The sequence below is a fragment of the Sinocyclocheilus grahami genome, unplaced genomic scaffold (assembly GCF_001515645.1).
Source record: "Sinocyclocheilus grahami isolate Dianchi unplaced genomic scaffold, SAMN03320097.WGS_v1.1 scaffold1479.1, whole genome shotgun sequence".
In the NCBI taxonomy this organism is placed as follows: Eukaryota; Metazoa; Chordata; class Actinopteri; order Cypriniformes; family Cyprinidae; genus Sinocyclocheilus; species Sinocyclocheilus grahami.
This window is the reverse complement of record NW_015506658.1, coordinates 138,449-155,936: the sequence shown is the minus strand read 5'-3', so window position 1 is coordinate 155,936 and position 17,488 is coordinate 138,449. Positions and strand designations below refer to the sequence as shown.

At 36.7% G+C, this 17,488-nt stretch overlaps 1 protein-coding gene across 1 annotated transcript in view; it reads left to right on the top strand.

Moving 5' to 3' along the window:
* LOC107570570 (interferon-induced GTP-binding protein Mx-like) overlaps positions 1–9,376 on the top strand; it is a 15,876-nt gene extending 6,500 nt beyond the window's left edge. Inside the window, exons 8-13 of the mRNA XM_016256802.1 lie at positions 1,829–1,884; positions 3,420–3,423; positions 8,352–8,498; positions 8,677–8,753; positions 8,841–9,050; positions 9,140–9,376. Coding sequence (XP_016112288.1) covers positions 1,829–1,884; positions 3,420–3,423; positions 8,352–8,498; positions 8,677–8,753; positions 8,841–9,050; positions 9,140–9,376 — 731 coding nt within the window. The remainder of the gene's footprint in view (positions 1–1,828; positions 1,885–3,419; positions 3,424–8,351; positions 8,499–8,676; positions 8,754–8,840; positions 9,051–9,139) is intronic.
* Positions 9,377–17,488: the final 8,112 nt, after the last annotated feature.

The following is a 17,488-nucleotide window of genomic DNA, read 5'->3' as shown; positions in this document are numbered from 1 at the left end:
ACGTGCTCACCCACAGACATTCACAGGTTCATTTTGAGGTATTAGAAAAACAACAAAGCTAATGCTTTTCACGGAATTACCCATTATACATTGTGATATAGCCTGCTTCGTTGGTCCATTAGATCGAATTGCTTTCTCACTACAACCGAACCGCTCCAGAGTTCGTTTTCAATCGAGCCGAGACCACCTCGTTCAGGTGGATCCGAGCGCGATTGCCGTGTTCACATATGACCAAACGAACAGAGCTAAGGGGGGGGAAACATGCCAGGTTCTGAAACAATAGGCCAGGTGTGAAAGTACCTTTAGATAATTAAGGGGAATACTTAATGACAGCCTTAAGGTTCCTCAAGTTGCCCCTTAGGTTTTTTATTGCAACCCAAGTTTTTACTAAGGGTACCCTTTAACCTTAACTAAGGGATTTCACCTCCATGCCACGCCGAATTGAGGCAGTAATTAAAGCAAAAGGAGCCCCTACCAAGTATTGAGTACATGTACAGTAAATGAACATACTTTCCAGAAGGCCAACAATTCACTAAAAATGTTTTTTTTTATTGGTCTTATGAAGTATTCTAATTTGTTGAGATAGTGAATTGGTGGGTTTTTGTTAAATGTGAGCCAAAATCATCACAATTAAAAGAACCAAAGATTTAAACTACTTCAGTCTGTGTGCATTGAATTTATTTAATACACGAGTTTTACAATTTGAGTTGAATTACTGAAATAAATGAACTTTTCCACGACATTCTAATTTATTGAGATGCACCTGTATAAATATACATACATATATATGTGTATTTATATATATACACACACACACACACATTAGGGCTGTCAGTCGATTCAAATTTTTAATCTAATTGATTACATGATGTTTCGATTTATTAATTTAATTAATCGCAAAATAAATTTGACTGTGAAAATACCCACAAAAGATTATTTGAACAGCTATTTTTGTGTTAAATGAGAAAGTATCAAGTAGACATTACAAATTGTAGCTTTAGAAATATTTTATTTGAATCAACATAAAATTTATTACACAAATATTTAGGCTACAACGGCCTAACATAAACTATGGAACATAAAAGAAGATAATTTGAGAAATATCTCCATATTTTTTGTTCATACAATGAAAGTCACTAGTGACCAAAACAGCTTTGTTACCAACTGTCTTCAAAATACCTTCTTTTATGTTCCACAAAAGAAAGTAAGTCATTCAGGTTTGAGTAAATGATGACAGAATTTAAATTTTTTGGGTGAACTATCCCTTTAATGTTTTATTATTAATATTATTATTATTTTTAAATTAAATTATACTCTAAATAAGAAACTACATCTGCCAGCAGGTGGCGGTAAATGTCTTTGAGTCATTTATTCATTTGATTCAAACGGCTGATTCATTCAGGAATTCAGTAAAAAGCTCACTTAATGAATGGGCCTTTGAATCATTGGTTTGTTCAAAACGTAGATTCATTCAGAAACTAAACACTGGGGGGGATGCAAGATGGCGCCATAGAGTGAACACGCGTTTTGTGAGCTGCGTGATTAGTCTCGGTCATTTATTTTAAAAAATCATTTAGCTAGACAGAAGAGTAGCTCAGTGACATACTTTACCTCAATAGAATGAGTCTGAACAATTATTTTAACAAATCGCCAGGTATTTCGTTGAGGAGTGCGAAAAAAGCAGCGCCGAGAAACACGCATAGATTGGCAGCCATGGCAGCGGATAATACACCAGCTACTGACCGGTTAACCCACGATGAAGAGACCGAAAAGGTGACCGCTGTCGACCCTACTAACAATCTTGTCACTGACCCTAATCTTCTACAAGCTATGAAGAGCATGACGGAGGACATAGTCTCAGTGATCGATGCTAAGATCTCAACGGTTATCGAAGCGATAGATAACCAGTTGTCCAAAATTAAAAATATTGTATAGTGAGTCCAAGAAGCAGAGGACAGAATCGATGTGACTGAAAGTACATGCACTGCCAATGAAACCAAGATTCAACACTTGGAAAAACAAATACGTGATTTGACTGAGCAAGTAGACGACTTGGAAAATCGCGGAAGGAGATGCAATGTACGCATTGTCGGCTTACCGGAGGACACGGGGGGATCAAACCCGCTCAAGTTCTTCGAAAAATGGATACCGGACTACCTTCACCTGGACACGAAGGCAGGTAAATTGAAACTGGAAAGAGCTCACTGGAAAGAAACTGGATTATGCATTGCTCTACCCTGCCACGCGCGCAAGAAGTTTGTTTCCCCGGAGGAAGTGAATGCTTTTCTTGACTCTCGACAGGTCCCGGCTTAGATACGGTGTAATTTTTCAGTGGTGATGGTTTAGACCGAGTTATATTTCTTCTGTCTTATTACTGCATCAAGAAGAGACTGACTGCGCAGTTCTGCAGATGACTTATCTATGGTGCGCTGACTTTCGGTGAAGGTGAAGATGGTGTTTTGAGAAGTTTGAATCTCTCTTCACAACAAGGTTTGGTTGGAAGCCCTTGTGAGATGGATGTAAGGGTGGTTTCCCCTGTTCATTATTTTCTTTTCTTTGTTTTTGATTTGTATTATAGTTTTGATAAATGTTTCGGTTCTTGTTCAGCTCGGCATATTTCTGTTTTAGGTCACTGTGTATATTACTTAAAGATGTTCAGGTACAGCTGTTTCTTGATTGAGGTTTATGACAATGGATAACACACTTCGTATTTGTACTTGGAATGTCAAGGGAATTCATAATCCTATAAAGAGGAAGAAGGTCCTGTCCCTATCAAATCTCAAATTTCTAAATATAATTCAGGGGTGAGACCATCTAGACCTGGCGATTTGCCCTTTTGAAGGCTTTTTAGAGAGACGGGGAGCTCCTCTAAACTTAATGGGGCCTCCAAAGATTCTTTATCCCTCTGTGAGATCCGAGGCAGTTCCAATTTATCTAAATACTGCTTACAAATTGGTTCATCAAAATCTGTTTCAGCTTTATACAGATTTGTGTAAAAACTTTTTAAAATGTCGTTAATCGCCGCAGGGTTCGTGGTGACCTGATCATCTAATGATTTTATTGCACTAATATATGCCTTAGACTCACATTCTTTCAGCCTAAGGGCCAATAGGTGACTAGGTCTTTATGATTGTAAATAATATTTTTGCCTAGTCCTATGTAAGATAAATTCCGCCTTTGAGTGTGAACAAGGACAGCTGTGTAGCCTGTTGCTTAGTAAAATGTTGTTTTTGTAGGTTTTGTAATGATTGGATTTTATTTTCTAATTGTGTAAACTGGTGAATTTTCGCTTTGGCAAGAGTAGAAGATAAAGATATACAGAAAACTCGTATAGCACACTTAGTCGTTTCCCACAGTATTTGAGGATCCACATCAGAGGGCATATGAATTTCAAGAAATTCCTTTATATATTCTTTTAGAGAAGTAATGAAAGACTGATTACTTAATAATGACATGTTAAAGTGCCATCTAGGGGATTTGGCTTTAATATCGGAAAGAGGAATATTGCATAACACAGCAGAATGATCAGATAATAAAATTGGTAATATAGAGATGGAGGAATTAGACGAAATTAAAGATGGGCTGAGAAATATGTAGTCTATCCTAGAGAAAGTCTTATGTCTTATTAGAAAAAAAGTGAAGTCCTTAGATTTAGTATTCTGAATTCTCCAAAGATCGATTAAGTTGAGCTCAGTGATAAATTTATTCAGAAATTTTGAAGATGGATTGGCTGTTGTATCAGATTGAGATTTATCCAAAGCAGGATTTACGACAGCGTTAAAATCACCACCCACCACTAGAGGGCAATCAGTCTGCTCAAGTAGAGTTTTGGAAACATTTGTAAAAAATGTACTGTCTGCCTCATTCGGACCGTAAATAGAGACCAATGCATTTATGCAATGCTATTATTATGTATTTTGCAACGGATAAAAACAAATCTACCCTCCTCATCACTTCCGGTATGTTCAATTGTTAAATGTAACTTCCTGTTAACAAGGAAAAGCACCCCCTTAGTTTTATTAAGAGCGCAGGAGAAGGCTGCCAATTTATAATATTTATTCTGGAAACGTGCCACGTCAGATTGCTTTAAATGTGTCTCTTGTATCAGGGCACAGGAAATCGATTTACGGTGCAAATATTGTAATACTCGGGTTCGTTTAACAGCAGAATTTAAATATTTTATCATTGAATGTGAATGGCCTAGAGTATGCATTGAATATTCATAATCCCAAAACTGTAATCAGTAAATGAAGAAAAGCAAAAGCACTCCCATTCTGTAAGTAACATGGAAACGCTGGTGTGCATTCCAGATACCAAATATCTAAGGTAAATAAAAGTATGAATGTCTGTTATGAAAAATAAAAGCAACACAGAAACAGGAACACATATAAACAAGAAACAACTCAGACCGCACATTACCGAGAACGTAGGTCTGGTTGAGCAACACAAAATGGTGATGATACGTGACCGGTCCACCTCAACACAAGACATGTCCCCAGAAGGCCCACATAGCCAAAATTATTGTAATTAAACCTACTCTCCATCGGACCCCTCCAAAAAAAAAAAAAAAAAGTTTGTTAGTCTTACCAGTAGACAGTTGTGCCGGATAAAGAGGAACAATATCCCAGGAGGAGCAAGAGAGAACAAATGTCCATGTCCACCTTGTTATTATACTCTCCTGGGCAGCTGGGATCGCCTCCATCCCGGTCATTGAGTTCTTTTCGCTGGCCGAAGAGATATGGAGATGGTGGCCGCTGTTTTCCCATTACCTTGTAGTGCTGCAGCATAAGTCTTCTTCTGTGACAGTGAGCTGATAAAATCCTCCGCTTTCTGAGGTGAGTCAAACATCTGTTCACTTTTGTGCCGTAGTTTAATTACCGCTGGATAGGTGAGAAAGGGCTGGAGACCAAGTGCTGTAATCTTCTTCAAGACTGGATTAAAGCTCTTTCTCTTGGTAGCTGTGGCTGGACTGAAGTCGGGAAAAAATAGTAGTGTGATATTGTCCTGCGTACACATACACCGGATATGCCTGCCGAGCACCCTTCAGGATCGCCGACCTGTCATGCCATCTTAGTACACGGAAGATGAAATACGCGGCCGATCTGAGTTTTTCCCTTCCGTCATACACGCGATGGGCCCGGTCAATCTCGATGTCACGGCCCCTCAGGGAAGGGACCCACTTGGAAAGATTAGCTCTGAGGAAGCCAGCAGCATCGGAGCCTTCCGCCCCCTCTGGCAACCCCACCAGTCGCACGTTATTTCTCCTGCTCCTATCCTCAATGTTTGTCATCTTCTCAGTGAGTTGCTCCAGCTGATTTCTTAAGTTTGTAACTGTCCTCCTGGGTTCAGTACAGAGTCTACCGCATCTCTTACTGTCGAGGCCACAACCGAATCCAAAGTGCTTTGCTGCTCTTTAAGTGCTAGCTTGATACCATTAGCGATAGCACCGTCGAGATCCTCTCTGGAGATGGTGGAATCTTTGAATTTTTTCTTCTTTGGCGATTGCTCAATCTCTGTTTTCCGATAGTCTTTGTCTGTTGAAGTATTCATGATGGGTTAAATAGAGAGTGGTTAAAAATTTACTGACAGGATTATATCATATTTGACAAAGTGAGCAGAGCAAAGGACTAGACGTGCATCGCTAGGGTCACGTGATCTCCCAACTTTGCAGATATTGTTTATGCTCAAACAGCAATATTACACACTAACTAACGTTAAAAAAGTGAAATCGCAACGAATCACCGCTTTAAATTACTTTTTTCTCTCCACATAAATCTACACTCCATACACCATAATGGCAAAGCAAAAACAGGACTGTCACAACTGTAAATTAAAAAAAAAACAAAAAAAAAACATGGAAATAAGTACATTGCATAAGTATTCTTAGTACTTAGCTGAAGCACTTTACAGCCTTACGTGTTTTTGGGTATGATGTGACAAGCTGTGCACATGAGCATTCGGCAATTATCTGCCATGCTTCACTACACCTGTTCACCTCTCAAGCTATGTCAGGTTGGATGGGGGCAGACACACATTTTCAGGTTTCTCCAGAAATATTTGATTGGGTTGAAGCTCAGGCTGGGCCACTCAAGGACATTAACAGAGTTGTCTATAAGCCACTCTTGCTGTGTGCTTAGGGTCATTGTCCTGTTGGAAGATGAACCTTCTGCCCAGTCTGAGGTTCTGAATGCTCTGGACTGGGTTTTCATTAAGGCTATCTCTTTATTTTGGTGCATTGAGCTTTCCTTTTACTCTGACGAGTCCCTCAGTCCATGCCACTGAAAAACAGCCCCACAGCATGAGGCTGCTACCAGCACACTTTACTTTTGGGATGGTACTCTGCAGGTGATGAGCAGAGCTGGTTTCCTTCAAACATGATGCTTAGAATTGAGGTTCATCAGACCAGAGAATCTTGTTTCTCACAGTCCGAGGGTCCTTTAGGTGCTTTTTTGCTAATTCCAAGTGTGTTTTCATCTGTCTTCACTGAAGAGAGGATTGAGTGTGGCCACACCGCCATAAAGCACAGATTGGTGGAGTGTTGCAATGATGTCCTTCTGTAGGTTTCTCCTATTTCCAGTGACCATCAGCTTCTTGGTCACCACTCTAACCAAAGCCCTTCTCCATCAATGAACCTTCTGCCCAGTCTGAGGTTCTGAGTGCTCTGGACTAGGTTTTCATCAAGGCTATCTCTATATTTTGGTGCATTGAGCTTTTCTACTTTTCTCCCACAGCATGAGGCTGCTACCAGCACACTTTACTTTTGGGATGGTACTCTGCAGGTGATGAGCAGAGCTGGTTTCCTTCAAACATGATGCTTAGAATTGAGGTTCATCAGACCAGAGAATCTTGTTTCTCACAGTCCGAGGGTCCTTTAGGTGCTTTTTTGCTAATTCCAAGTGTGTTTTCATGTGTCTTCACTGAAGAGAGGATTGAGTGTGGCCACACCGCCATAAAGCACAGATTGGTGGAGTGTTGCAGTGATGTCCTTCTGTAGGTTTCTCCTATTTCCACACATGATCATGGAGCTAAACTAGAGTGACCATCAGCTTCTTGGTCACCACTCTAACCAAAGCCCTTCTCCATCAATTGCTCAGTTTGGCCAGGAGGCTAGCTCTAGGAAGAGTCCTAGTTGTTCCAAACGTCTTCCATTATGGATAATGGAGGCTACATGCTTCTGTGAACCTTCAATGCAGCAGATGTTTTTTTTAACTCTTCTCCAGATGTGTAGTTTGATGCAATCCTGTCTCTGAGCTCTACAGGCAGGTTTTTTTAAAATTATCTCAGGGCTTGGTCTTCGCTCTAATATTCATTTTCAGCTGTTAGACCTTTTATTAAGACGTGTGCCTTTTTCAACTGTCCCAGATAAGGGTATGAATACTGATGGAATGGAATCATTTAAGTTTTTTATCTTTAATAAATTTGCAAATATGTTAAAACCTGTTATTTGCTTTGTCATTATGGTGTATAGAATGTAGATTGATGTGGGAAAAAAAGTAATTTAAAGCAGTTTAACTGTAGGTTTCTCCTATTTCCACACATGATCATGGAGCTAAACTAGAGTGACCATCAGCTTCTTGGTCACCACTCTAACCAAAGCCCTTCTCCATCAATTGCTCAGTTTGGCCAGGAGGCTAGCTCTAGGAAGAGTCCTAGTTGTTCCAAACGTCTTCCATTATGGATAATGGAGGCTACATGCTTCCGTGAACCTTCAATGCAGCAGATGTTTTTTTTAACTCTTCTCCAGATGTGTAGTTTGATGTGTAGTTTTTAAGTTTTTTATCTTTAATAAATTTGCAAATATGTTAAAACCTGTTATTTGCTTTGTCATTATGGTGTATAGAATGTAGATTGATGTGGGAAAAAAAGTAATTTAAAGCAGTTTAACATAAGTGTAATGGAGTGTGGCTGTAGAGAAGTGCACGACAATGGCATAAACAGAAATAGTCTTTAAATTCCAACTTAAACACAATGGATAGGAGAATCAACAGGAGCACGTACAAACACATCAACTCAAAATAATACAGGAAAAAGGAACTCAGGAGAACATGGCTTAAATGATCGGAGACCAACGAGATAATTAACCAGACACAGGTGAACAGAATGACATAATCAGGCAACACAGGAAAACTAGGCCAAGGGGGGGGAAATCACACACACAGAAAACAAGACAATGAAACTAAAACTGAATCTAAACCACACACGGAACGTGACAATAAGGCAGCAATAGAAAAAAATGAAAGGGTTTAAATACTTTCGCGAGGCTATATATATATATATGTATGTGTTTTGCTTTTCTCAGCGTTACAAATTACAGTTACATAGGTAATTAATCTATCTTGTTCCCAAACAAGCTAAAGAAAAGACAATAGAGGACATCCAGAAATACAGAGGGAGGGAATTGCCTGGTTTCCACAACTACAGAGTTTTTGAGATGGTTGTGCAGAATCAAGTGGCCACACTTAAAGAACCAACCATTGACTTACTCAACACCATCAAAGGTATCGTTACACATCTTCATGCTTAACATATTTCTGGTCACTGGGGCGAGTCTCCATTATTAAGTCAAAAGATTAGATCACATCTGGATGACACATGGAATATTTTCTAGTTTTAGCACATCTGAACTGACAAGCCTGATACAGATGGTTTTTGCCTTTTTGGTTTATTTATTTGAAGGTATCATACTCAAGCAATGCACTGATGTAGCCGATCAATGTTTCAGGAACTACCCTCTTCTTCAAAGTATCACTAAGGTAAATACTGCTCCTGACTCAACGTAAAGAAAACTAAAACTACAAAAATCACAAATTTGTTATCAATTCTCTTTCATTTGTACTTAGAACAAAATTGAAAACATTCAGTCAAGTCAGGAAGCCAAGGCGGAAGAGAGTATCTCAGAGCTGTTTGAAATGGAAAAAATGATCTTCACTCAAGATCCCATCTTCCTCAAGATCTTGAGTGTGATTAGTGGCGAGCATTATTCAGAAGATCAGTTACCTATCTTTGACAAAAAAAGCAAGTACAGTGAAATGCTGCAGGCTTATTATGCGGTAGATATTTCTAGTTTTTAATAACAAATATGATTTTTGTTCAGGAATGTATAGACTGCAGTGCTTAGTAGCTTTTCATTTTCTTTCAGGTTGTGGTGCAGCGGATGGCTGACCACCTACCCATGATGATCTCCTTTTTCATGCTAAAGCAAAGTGCTCAACTCCTGTCTGCTGACATGTTGAGTTTACTGGAAAAACCAGATGTGCATGAGCTCCTGTCTGAGGACTCTGATGTCAGCAAAAGGCGCAGAGAACTACAGTCTTGCCTGAACCGTTTGACTGCTGCACAGGAGACTATGAGCAAGTTTGAAGGATATACTGACTAGAGGATATTACCTAAAAAATTAATAATGGATTTGACATTTGACTTTATCCATTAAAATTTCTTCCACGTATGAAAAAAATTGCTACATTGCCATCATTGTAACATTATAAATTATTGATTTTGAATAATTGTATTATAAAACGCATTCAGTGGTGGGGGGGTGGTTTCCCCCTCAGGAGAAATCACGTTCCGGGGCCCCCCTCCTGCATTGGTCCCATGTCATTAGCATTAACTTGTCTCTCTTGTCAGATTAACTTCTATTACATTTTGTGAAAAGGGGCATAATAGGTGCCCTTTAAGATAATATCATTGTCAGTAGATCTCACATATAAGTTTCAGGTGTCCCCAGAACGTGACTGTGAAGTTTCAGCTAAAAATACCCCATGGATCATTTATTATATTATTTTGAAAATGCCTATTTTGAGTGGAAGCAGAAACAGGCTAGAGCCCTACACGGGCCTCAAATATAGGCCCTTGCCCGGTCCTGGCCCAAGATGCTCAGGCCCTAGCCCAGCCCTGGTCCAACAGCTTATCAGAATTCTCGGCCCGAGTCCGACTGGAGCCCGTTTCTTTTCTCTCTCTCTCTTCCCCATTACACAGCTGCTGTTGCAGCCATTAAAATAGTTCCGTTTTATTTTTAATGACAAAGTGGTTATATTTCTTTTCATTTCTTTATTAAGTTAATTTAGAAATATGTTCTGAACATTTTTTTTGTTTGTTGTTAAATTCAAGTTTTTGTTTTTCAAAGTAACAACCAAGTTGCCAGCAGCAGACAGTGAGTTGAGCATATGTTTGATCAATTTAGCCTTCTCATATCTTCACAACTTGCCTAAAATTCATTACATTTATATAGTGCTTTTCTAGACACTCAAAACATTTTACATTGTCAGGGGGTATCTCTTCATCCACCACCAGTGTGCAGCAACCACCTGGTTGATGCGACGGCAGCCATATTGCGCCAGAATGCCCACCACACACCAGCTTATTGGTGGAGAGGAGACAGGGTGATGAAGCCAATCAGCAGATATGGTGATGATTAGGAGGCCATGATGATGGACACAGGCCAATGGGCACATGTTGTTTATTACATATCAGAGCTGATGAAACTGGTGATTTGTTCTAAATAAAACCAAATATACACTCAAGATGAAATCAACAGATGCATGAAGTATTCAATGAAGCCTGTGTGCATGTTTACTCTAACTGTATAGAGATTTTAAAGCATAGCCTACTGCCAGATAAAACTCCATGCAATCGCATAAATATGAGCTGCAGTGAAAACTGCTCAAATACAACCAGGCCAGGTTCAGAATCAAATACTGAGGGTGGGTGCTTTAGAAAGTGTGCTCTAGCCACAATTCACACACATTTTCATGTATATATTTGTCCTGTCCATTGCTCTTTCAAGTGTGAATCCCGCATAAATATGCGTATGTCATTCCTGAAACTTTGCAGCGTGTATGTGGCCAGAAAAAATAACATATCTATACAAATTCTTAATGGATTATAAGATTTATAGCCTAGAAAGCACACAAAGATCACCGCCTTTATCATCACTAAACAGCTGTCCCTCATCTTAGTTCATCGCAATCTCATTAAGTTTTGTTATAATGAGAGGATTCGCAAGCTTTCACTGGACTAAGCACTGGACAAAAATAAACCCTTTGTTTCTTTGCAGAGCACAAACACAAGTGTGCAATGGATAGATTGCCAGATCAGTTTCACCAAATGATTTCCGAGCACCCACGGGATCGGTGCCTATATTCACAGCATCTAATTAGAACTGGCTGAAATGTTTTGAAATCACTTGTACCCTACCTGATCTGAAGTAATCCAGTCTTTCACTCTGCCTGTGTCAATTTGTGTCTTGTTAAAGATGCTCCTCTGTCGGTCACAGATTATGGAAAGTGAAACTTAAATCTGTCACAGGGGTGGTTGGATTTATTCACGCACGTTAAAATATTTATTAAAAGCTTTTCTTCTCAGATTCTTATTGGCAGCATTATCGTAATAGGCTGTATATTAACTTATTGGAAGAAAACCAGTAGTTCTATGTGAAATCAGACATTTGAGCACCCCCATACAGCCAAAATGCCGTGATCATAACACCTCTGCGAATATTCGACTGTGAGATTGGTAGTCGAATCAGGCTCCTCCTATCGAAGCATCGAATCTTCGACTACTTCTTGATCATAATAATCAGATATTAGAAATACAGTGGTGGAAAGAGTACTGAAAATTTTTACTTAAGTACAAGTAGGGTACAACGGGACTAAAGGCCCACCTTAAGAAAAAAATGTGCCATTCACTGTGCCTAAAATGTATAATTGCAGAAAAAATATATACGTTGTATTGAACATTAAATGGAGCAACAGACATAACTTGAATGATTTATTTTCACACAAAATCTAAGTTAATACTTGTTCAAAACTATCACTTTAGCCAAGTTTGTACTATTTTCTGCTTATTTTTAATAAGCATTAAATTAAATGTCATTAAATCACATTTTAAATCATTAAAATGTTAATATAAAAAATTATATTTTTAAATACAGAAACCAAATCGTTTTAATAAGTAAAGATTCTGAAAGTATTGAAGGAGATCCAATAATAATTTAATATAGATTTACAGTAGTAACAGCAAATTATATTTTATTATATGATATGATTAATATCATGCTTTTAAATATGATGGTTTCATTCTAATCATGATGATTATCTCTAATATGGACACCCAGGGTCAGCGCCAGAGCGCACAACGTGAGGGGGCAGGCACAATTTATTGGGGGGGGGGGGAAATTAATTTATTACTTGTCAAATAATTTTTATTTGACAAGTAAAAGTACTGTACTTTTACTTGTCAAAACAGTACTTCAGTAAAAGTACAAATTACTCTTCTCAAAAACTACTCAGAGTACTAGTTACTAGTTACTTTTTAGCTGGCGATATTTAATGAATTACCAGAAAATATTCATTCATATCAAAGATCTGTGGTTAATAGCTACTTTGAACAATATCCACTTTTATCTTATTGACAAAGTATGTGAAATTGGTGGTCATGATACAGGAATTTCTAACTTCAAAACCTTGAAAAATATCAATTAAAGTACCCATGAACCAGAAGTTGCAACTGACTTCAGTGTTCTGATGTATTTCCGAGTGAAACGGAATATTGAATAAAGGCCGGGGTTTTATTGTGGTGCACCTCCTGTCCACCTCTTGCTCAGAGCAGATTCACGATTGGATAGTGGTTAAGAATATCTGCTTGTTACGTCTGACATCATGCTTCACTGCTTCTGGGTCCTAACGCTCTGCCAGACGCCCCAAGAAAACAACAAACTGCTAATATACACCTACAATGTCATGTAATACTGAAAAAAATTATAACCCTAACCTTTATCTCCATACTGCAATCCCAGATGGCCTGACAGTGTCTCAAACACTAATATTTTAGCTGAATCACTGTGAGCTCGGAGAATGTTGTGTGCACAGCAAATTTTTAAATGCTAAGCTTAAATATGTAATATTAATTAAATAGTGCTCATAAATGGCTGTTGAGATAGTATTCTCAAGTGAAATAAGTAGAGGCTTGGACCCGGAAATAGCAGTCCTTACGTCATACTTAACAAGAGGATTCTCCCCAAGCCGTCAAACTGATGTCATCAGAGCCAGAATGCCATCCCAGAGCGGAAGACAATGTTCAGTTTTGATTAAAGATTACGATGGCAGACATTTTTTTTCAGTGTATTGACTTTCACGGTTTAATTGTTAACCACAAGACTTGTAATGTGCACTAAAAAAGTAAGTATGAATAGTATAAGTATGAATTATAATAAGTATACATTTTTGATTTCATGACGTATTTTTCAACAATCATTTTTAATACCACTGGCATCACATACTGTATACTGCCAAATCTAAAAAAAAAATTGTCCATCCATTTTTTCAAGGCAATCATTATTTCAAGCTTTGAGCGATTTAATCCAAGTCTTCTAAAAATACACATTTGCTTTATATGATGAACAATTTTATTTACATACATATAAACATTGATCAATTACCATTGCAAAAATCTCAATCTTAAACATTTGCTTATTCTGTGTATTTGTTTCTTAAAAATAGGATAACTTTGTTTCAAAAGCTTACAGCACAAAGAAGCTTGATTTCAACTTTGATTTCAAACTGAATTGAATTTATAAAAAAAGACAAGTACACAGTCAGTAATAAAATTATAAAACAAATGACCTTAATTCAGTTGAGGTATCTGAAATATGACAACACCTGAATTTTTATAAGCAGCGATTTAAGAGCCATATACACTACCGGTCAAAGGTTTGGGATCAGAATGTTTTTTAAAGGAGTTTCTTATGCTCATCAAGGCTGCATTTATTTGATCAAAAAATACAGGAAAAAAATGTAATATTGTGAAATATTATTATTTTGTAAAATAACGTTTTTCTATTTTAATGTACATTAAAATCTAATTTATTCCTGTGATGCAAAGCTGTATTTTCAGCATCATTACTCCAGTCTTCAGTGTCACATGATCCTTCAGAAATCATTCTAATATGCTGATTTATTATCAGTGCTGGAAACTGTTATGTTGCTTAATATTGTTTTGGGAACATGTGATATTTTTTTTTCAGGATTCTTTGGTGAATAAAAAGTTAAAAAGAAGAGCATTTATTTTAAATATAAATCTTTTCTAACAATATACACTACAGTTCAAAAGTTTGGGGTCAGTAAATTGCTATTCTTTCTTTTTTCGAAAGAAATTAAAACTTTTATTCAGCAAGGATGTGTTAAATTGTTTAGAAGTGATAGCAAAGATTTATATTGTTAGAAAAGATTTATATTTGGAATAAATGCTGTTCTTTTTAACATTTTATTCATCAAAGAATCCTGAAAAAGTATAGCAGTTTCCCAAAAAATATTTGGCAGCACAACTGTTGCCAACATTGATCATTCTAATAATAAATCAGCATATTAGAATGATTTCTGAAGAATCATGTGATCATTCTGAGTAATATCTGATGGAAATTCAGCTTTGCATCACAGAAATAAATGATATTTTAACCCTCAAAGACCGAAACCATTGATAAAAATAACCATTGTCCTTAAATGTTTAATACTTTGTAACCGCTAATCCTATCCGAATGCTTTAAAAAGTGTTGTAAAGCGGAGATTCTCCACTTTTCAGAGATATCTCATTAGTCTTATTTGGATATTCAGAGGCTCCGTAGTGTACGTTATTACGTCATCACATTTTGACAACATTGATTCGTCAGAAAAAAACAATGCATTTCGTTCCTCTGAGCCAAACGGGAACTATTGTTGACGCTTTGTCCCACCCCCCTGCCCAGATTGGTTCAAACTGTCCCATATTCAACCAATAAACATAGGTTTTGGTCTTTTGAACCACCATTTAGGATTTTTCAGTGGAAGTTTGAACAAACGCAAAGTGAAAGTAAAGTCTGTCGTGCGTGCATGAAAACAAACACAAAATAACACATTTGCATGAGAGAACTCTCTGAAAAAGCCCAGGCTTCTGGGTCCTAACGCTCTGCCAGACGCCCCAAGAAAACAACAAACTGCTAATATATACCTACAATGTCATGTAATACTGAAAAAAATTATAACCCTAACCTTTATCTCCATACTGCAATCCCAGATGGCCTGACAGTGTCTCAAACACTAATATTTTAGCTGAATCACTGTGAGCTCGGAGAATGTTGTGTGCACAGCAAATTTTTAAATGCTAAGCTTAAATATGTAATATTAATTAAATAGTGCTCATAAATGGCTGTTGAGATAGTATTCTCAAGTGAAATAAGTAGAGGCTTGGACCCGGAAATAGCAGTCCTTACGTCATACTTAACAAGAGGATTCTCCCCAAGCCGTCAAACTGATGTCATCAGAGCCAGAATGCCATCCCAGAGCGGAAGACAATGTTCAGTTTTGATTAAAGATTACGATGGCAGACATTTTTTTTCAGTGTATTGACTTTCACGGTTTAATTGTTAACCACAAGACTTGTAATGTGCACTAAAAAAGTAAGTATGAATAGTATAAGTATGAATTATAATAAGTATACATTTTTGATTTCATGACGTATTTTTCAACAATCATTTTTAATACCACTGGCATCACATACTGTATACTGCCAAATCTAAAAAAAAAATTGTCCATCCATTTTTTCAAGGCAATCATTATTTCAAGCTTTGAGCGATTTAATCCAAGTCTTCTAAAAATACACATTTGCTTTATATGATGAACAATTTTATTTACATACATATAAACATTGATCAATTACCATTGCAAAAATCTCAATCTTAAACATTTGCTTATTCTGTGTATTTGTTTCTTAAAAATAGGATAACTTTGTTTCAAAAGCTTACAGCACAAAGAAGCTTGATTTCAACTTTGATTTCAAACTGAATTGAATTTTGATACAGATAAATAAAAAAAATCTTAATATCGGCTGATAACTGATATGGTACCACTATATTGTGTGTCTCTAGTAAAAAAAACAAACAAAAAAAAATTATATATATATATATACACTACTGGCCAAAAGTTTGGGATGGTTTGGGATCAGAATGTTTTTTAAAGGAGTTTCTTATGCTCATCAAGGCTGCATTTATTTGATCAAAAAATACAGGAAAAAAATGTAATATTGTGAAATATTATTATTTTGTAAAATAACGTTTTTCTATTTTAATGTACATTAAAATCTAATTTATTCCTGTGATGCAAAGCTGTATTTTCAGCATCATTACTCCAGTCTTCAGTGTCACATGATCCTTCAGAAATCATTCTAATATGCTGATTTATTATCAGTGCTGGAAACTGTTATGTTGCTTAATATTGTTTTGGGAACATGTGATATTTTTTTTTCAGGATTCTTTGGTGAATAAAAAGTTAAAAAGAAGAGCATTTATTTTAAATATAAATCTTTTCTAACAATATACACTACAGTTCAAAAGTTTGGGGTCAGTAAATTGCTATTCTTTCTTTTTTCGAAAGAAATTAAAACTTTTATTCAGCAAGGATGTGTTAAATTGTTTAGAAGTGATAGCAAAGATTTATATTGTTAGAAAAGATTTATATTTGGAATAAATGCTGTTCTTTTTAACATTTTATTCATCAAAGAATCCTGAAAAAGTATAGCAGTTTCCCAAAAAATATTTGGCAGCACAACTGTTGCCAACATTGATCATTCTAATAATAAATCAGCATATTAGAATGATTTCTGAAGAATCATGTGATCATTCTGAGTAATATCTGATGGAAATTCAGCTTTGCATCACAGAAATAAATGATATTTTAACCCTCAAAGACCGAAACCATTGATAAAAATAACCATTGTCCTTAAATGTTTAATACTTTGTAACCGCTAATCCTATCCGAATGCTTTAAAAAGTGTTGTAAAGCGGAGATTCTCCACTTTTCAGAGATATCTCATTAGTCTTATTTGGATATTCAGAGGCTCCGTAGTGTACGTTATTACGTCATCACATTTTGACAACATTGATTCGTCAGAAAAAAACAATGCATTTCGTTCCTCTGAGCCAAACGGGAACTATTGTTGACGCTTTGTCCCACCCCCCTGCCCAGATTGGTTCAAACTGTCCCATATTCAACCAATAAACATAGGTTTTGGTCTTTTGAACCACCATTTAGGATTTTTCAGTGGAAGTTTGAACAAACGCAAAGTGAAAGTAAAGTCTGTCGTGCGTGCATGAAAACAAACACAAAATAACACTCTTTTTAACATTTTATTCATCAAAGAATCCTGAAAAAGTATAGCAGTTTCCCAAAAAATATTTGGCAGCACAACTGTTGCCAACATTGATCATTCTAATAATAAATCAGCATATTAGAATGATTTCTGAAGAATCATGTGATCATTCTGAGTAATATCTGATGGAAATTCAGCTTTGCATCACAGAAATAAATGATATTTTAACCCTCAAAGACCGAAACCATTGATAAAAATAACCATTGTCCTTAAATGTTTAATACTTTGTAACCGCTAATCCTATCCGAATGCTTTAAAAAGTGTTGTAAAGCGGAGATTCTCCACTTTTCAGAGATATCTCATTAGTCTTATT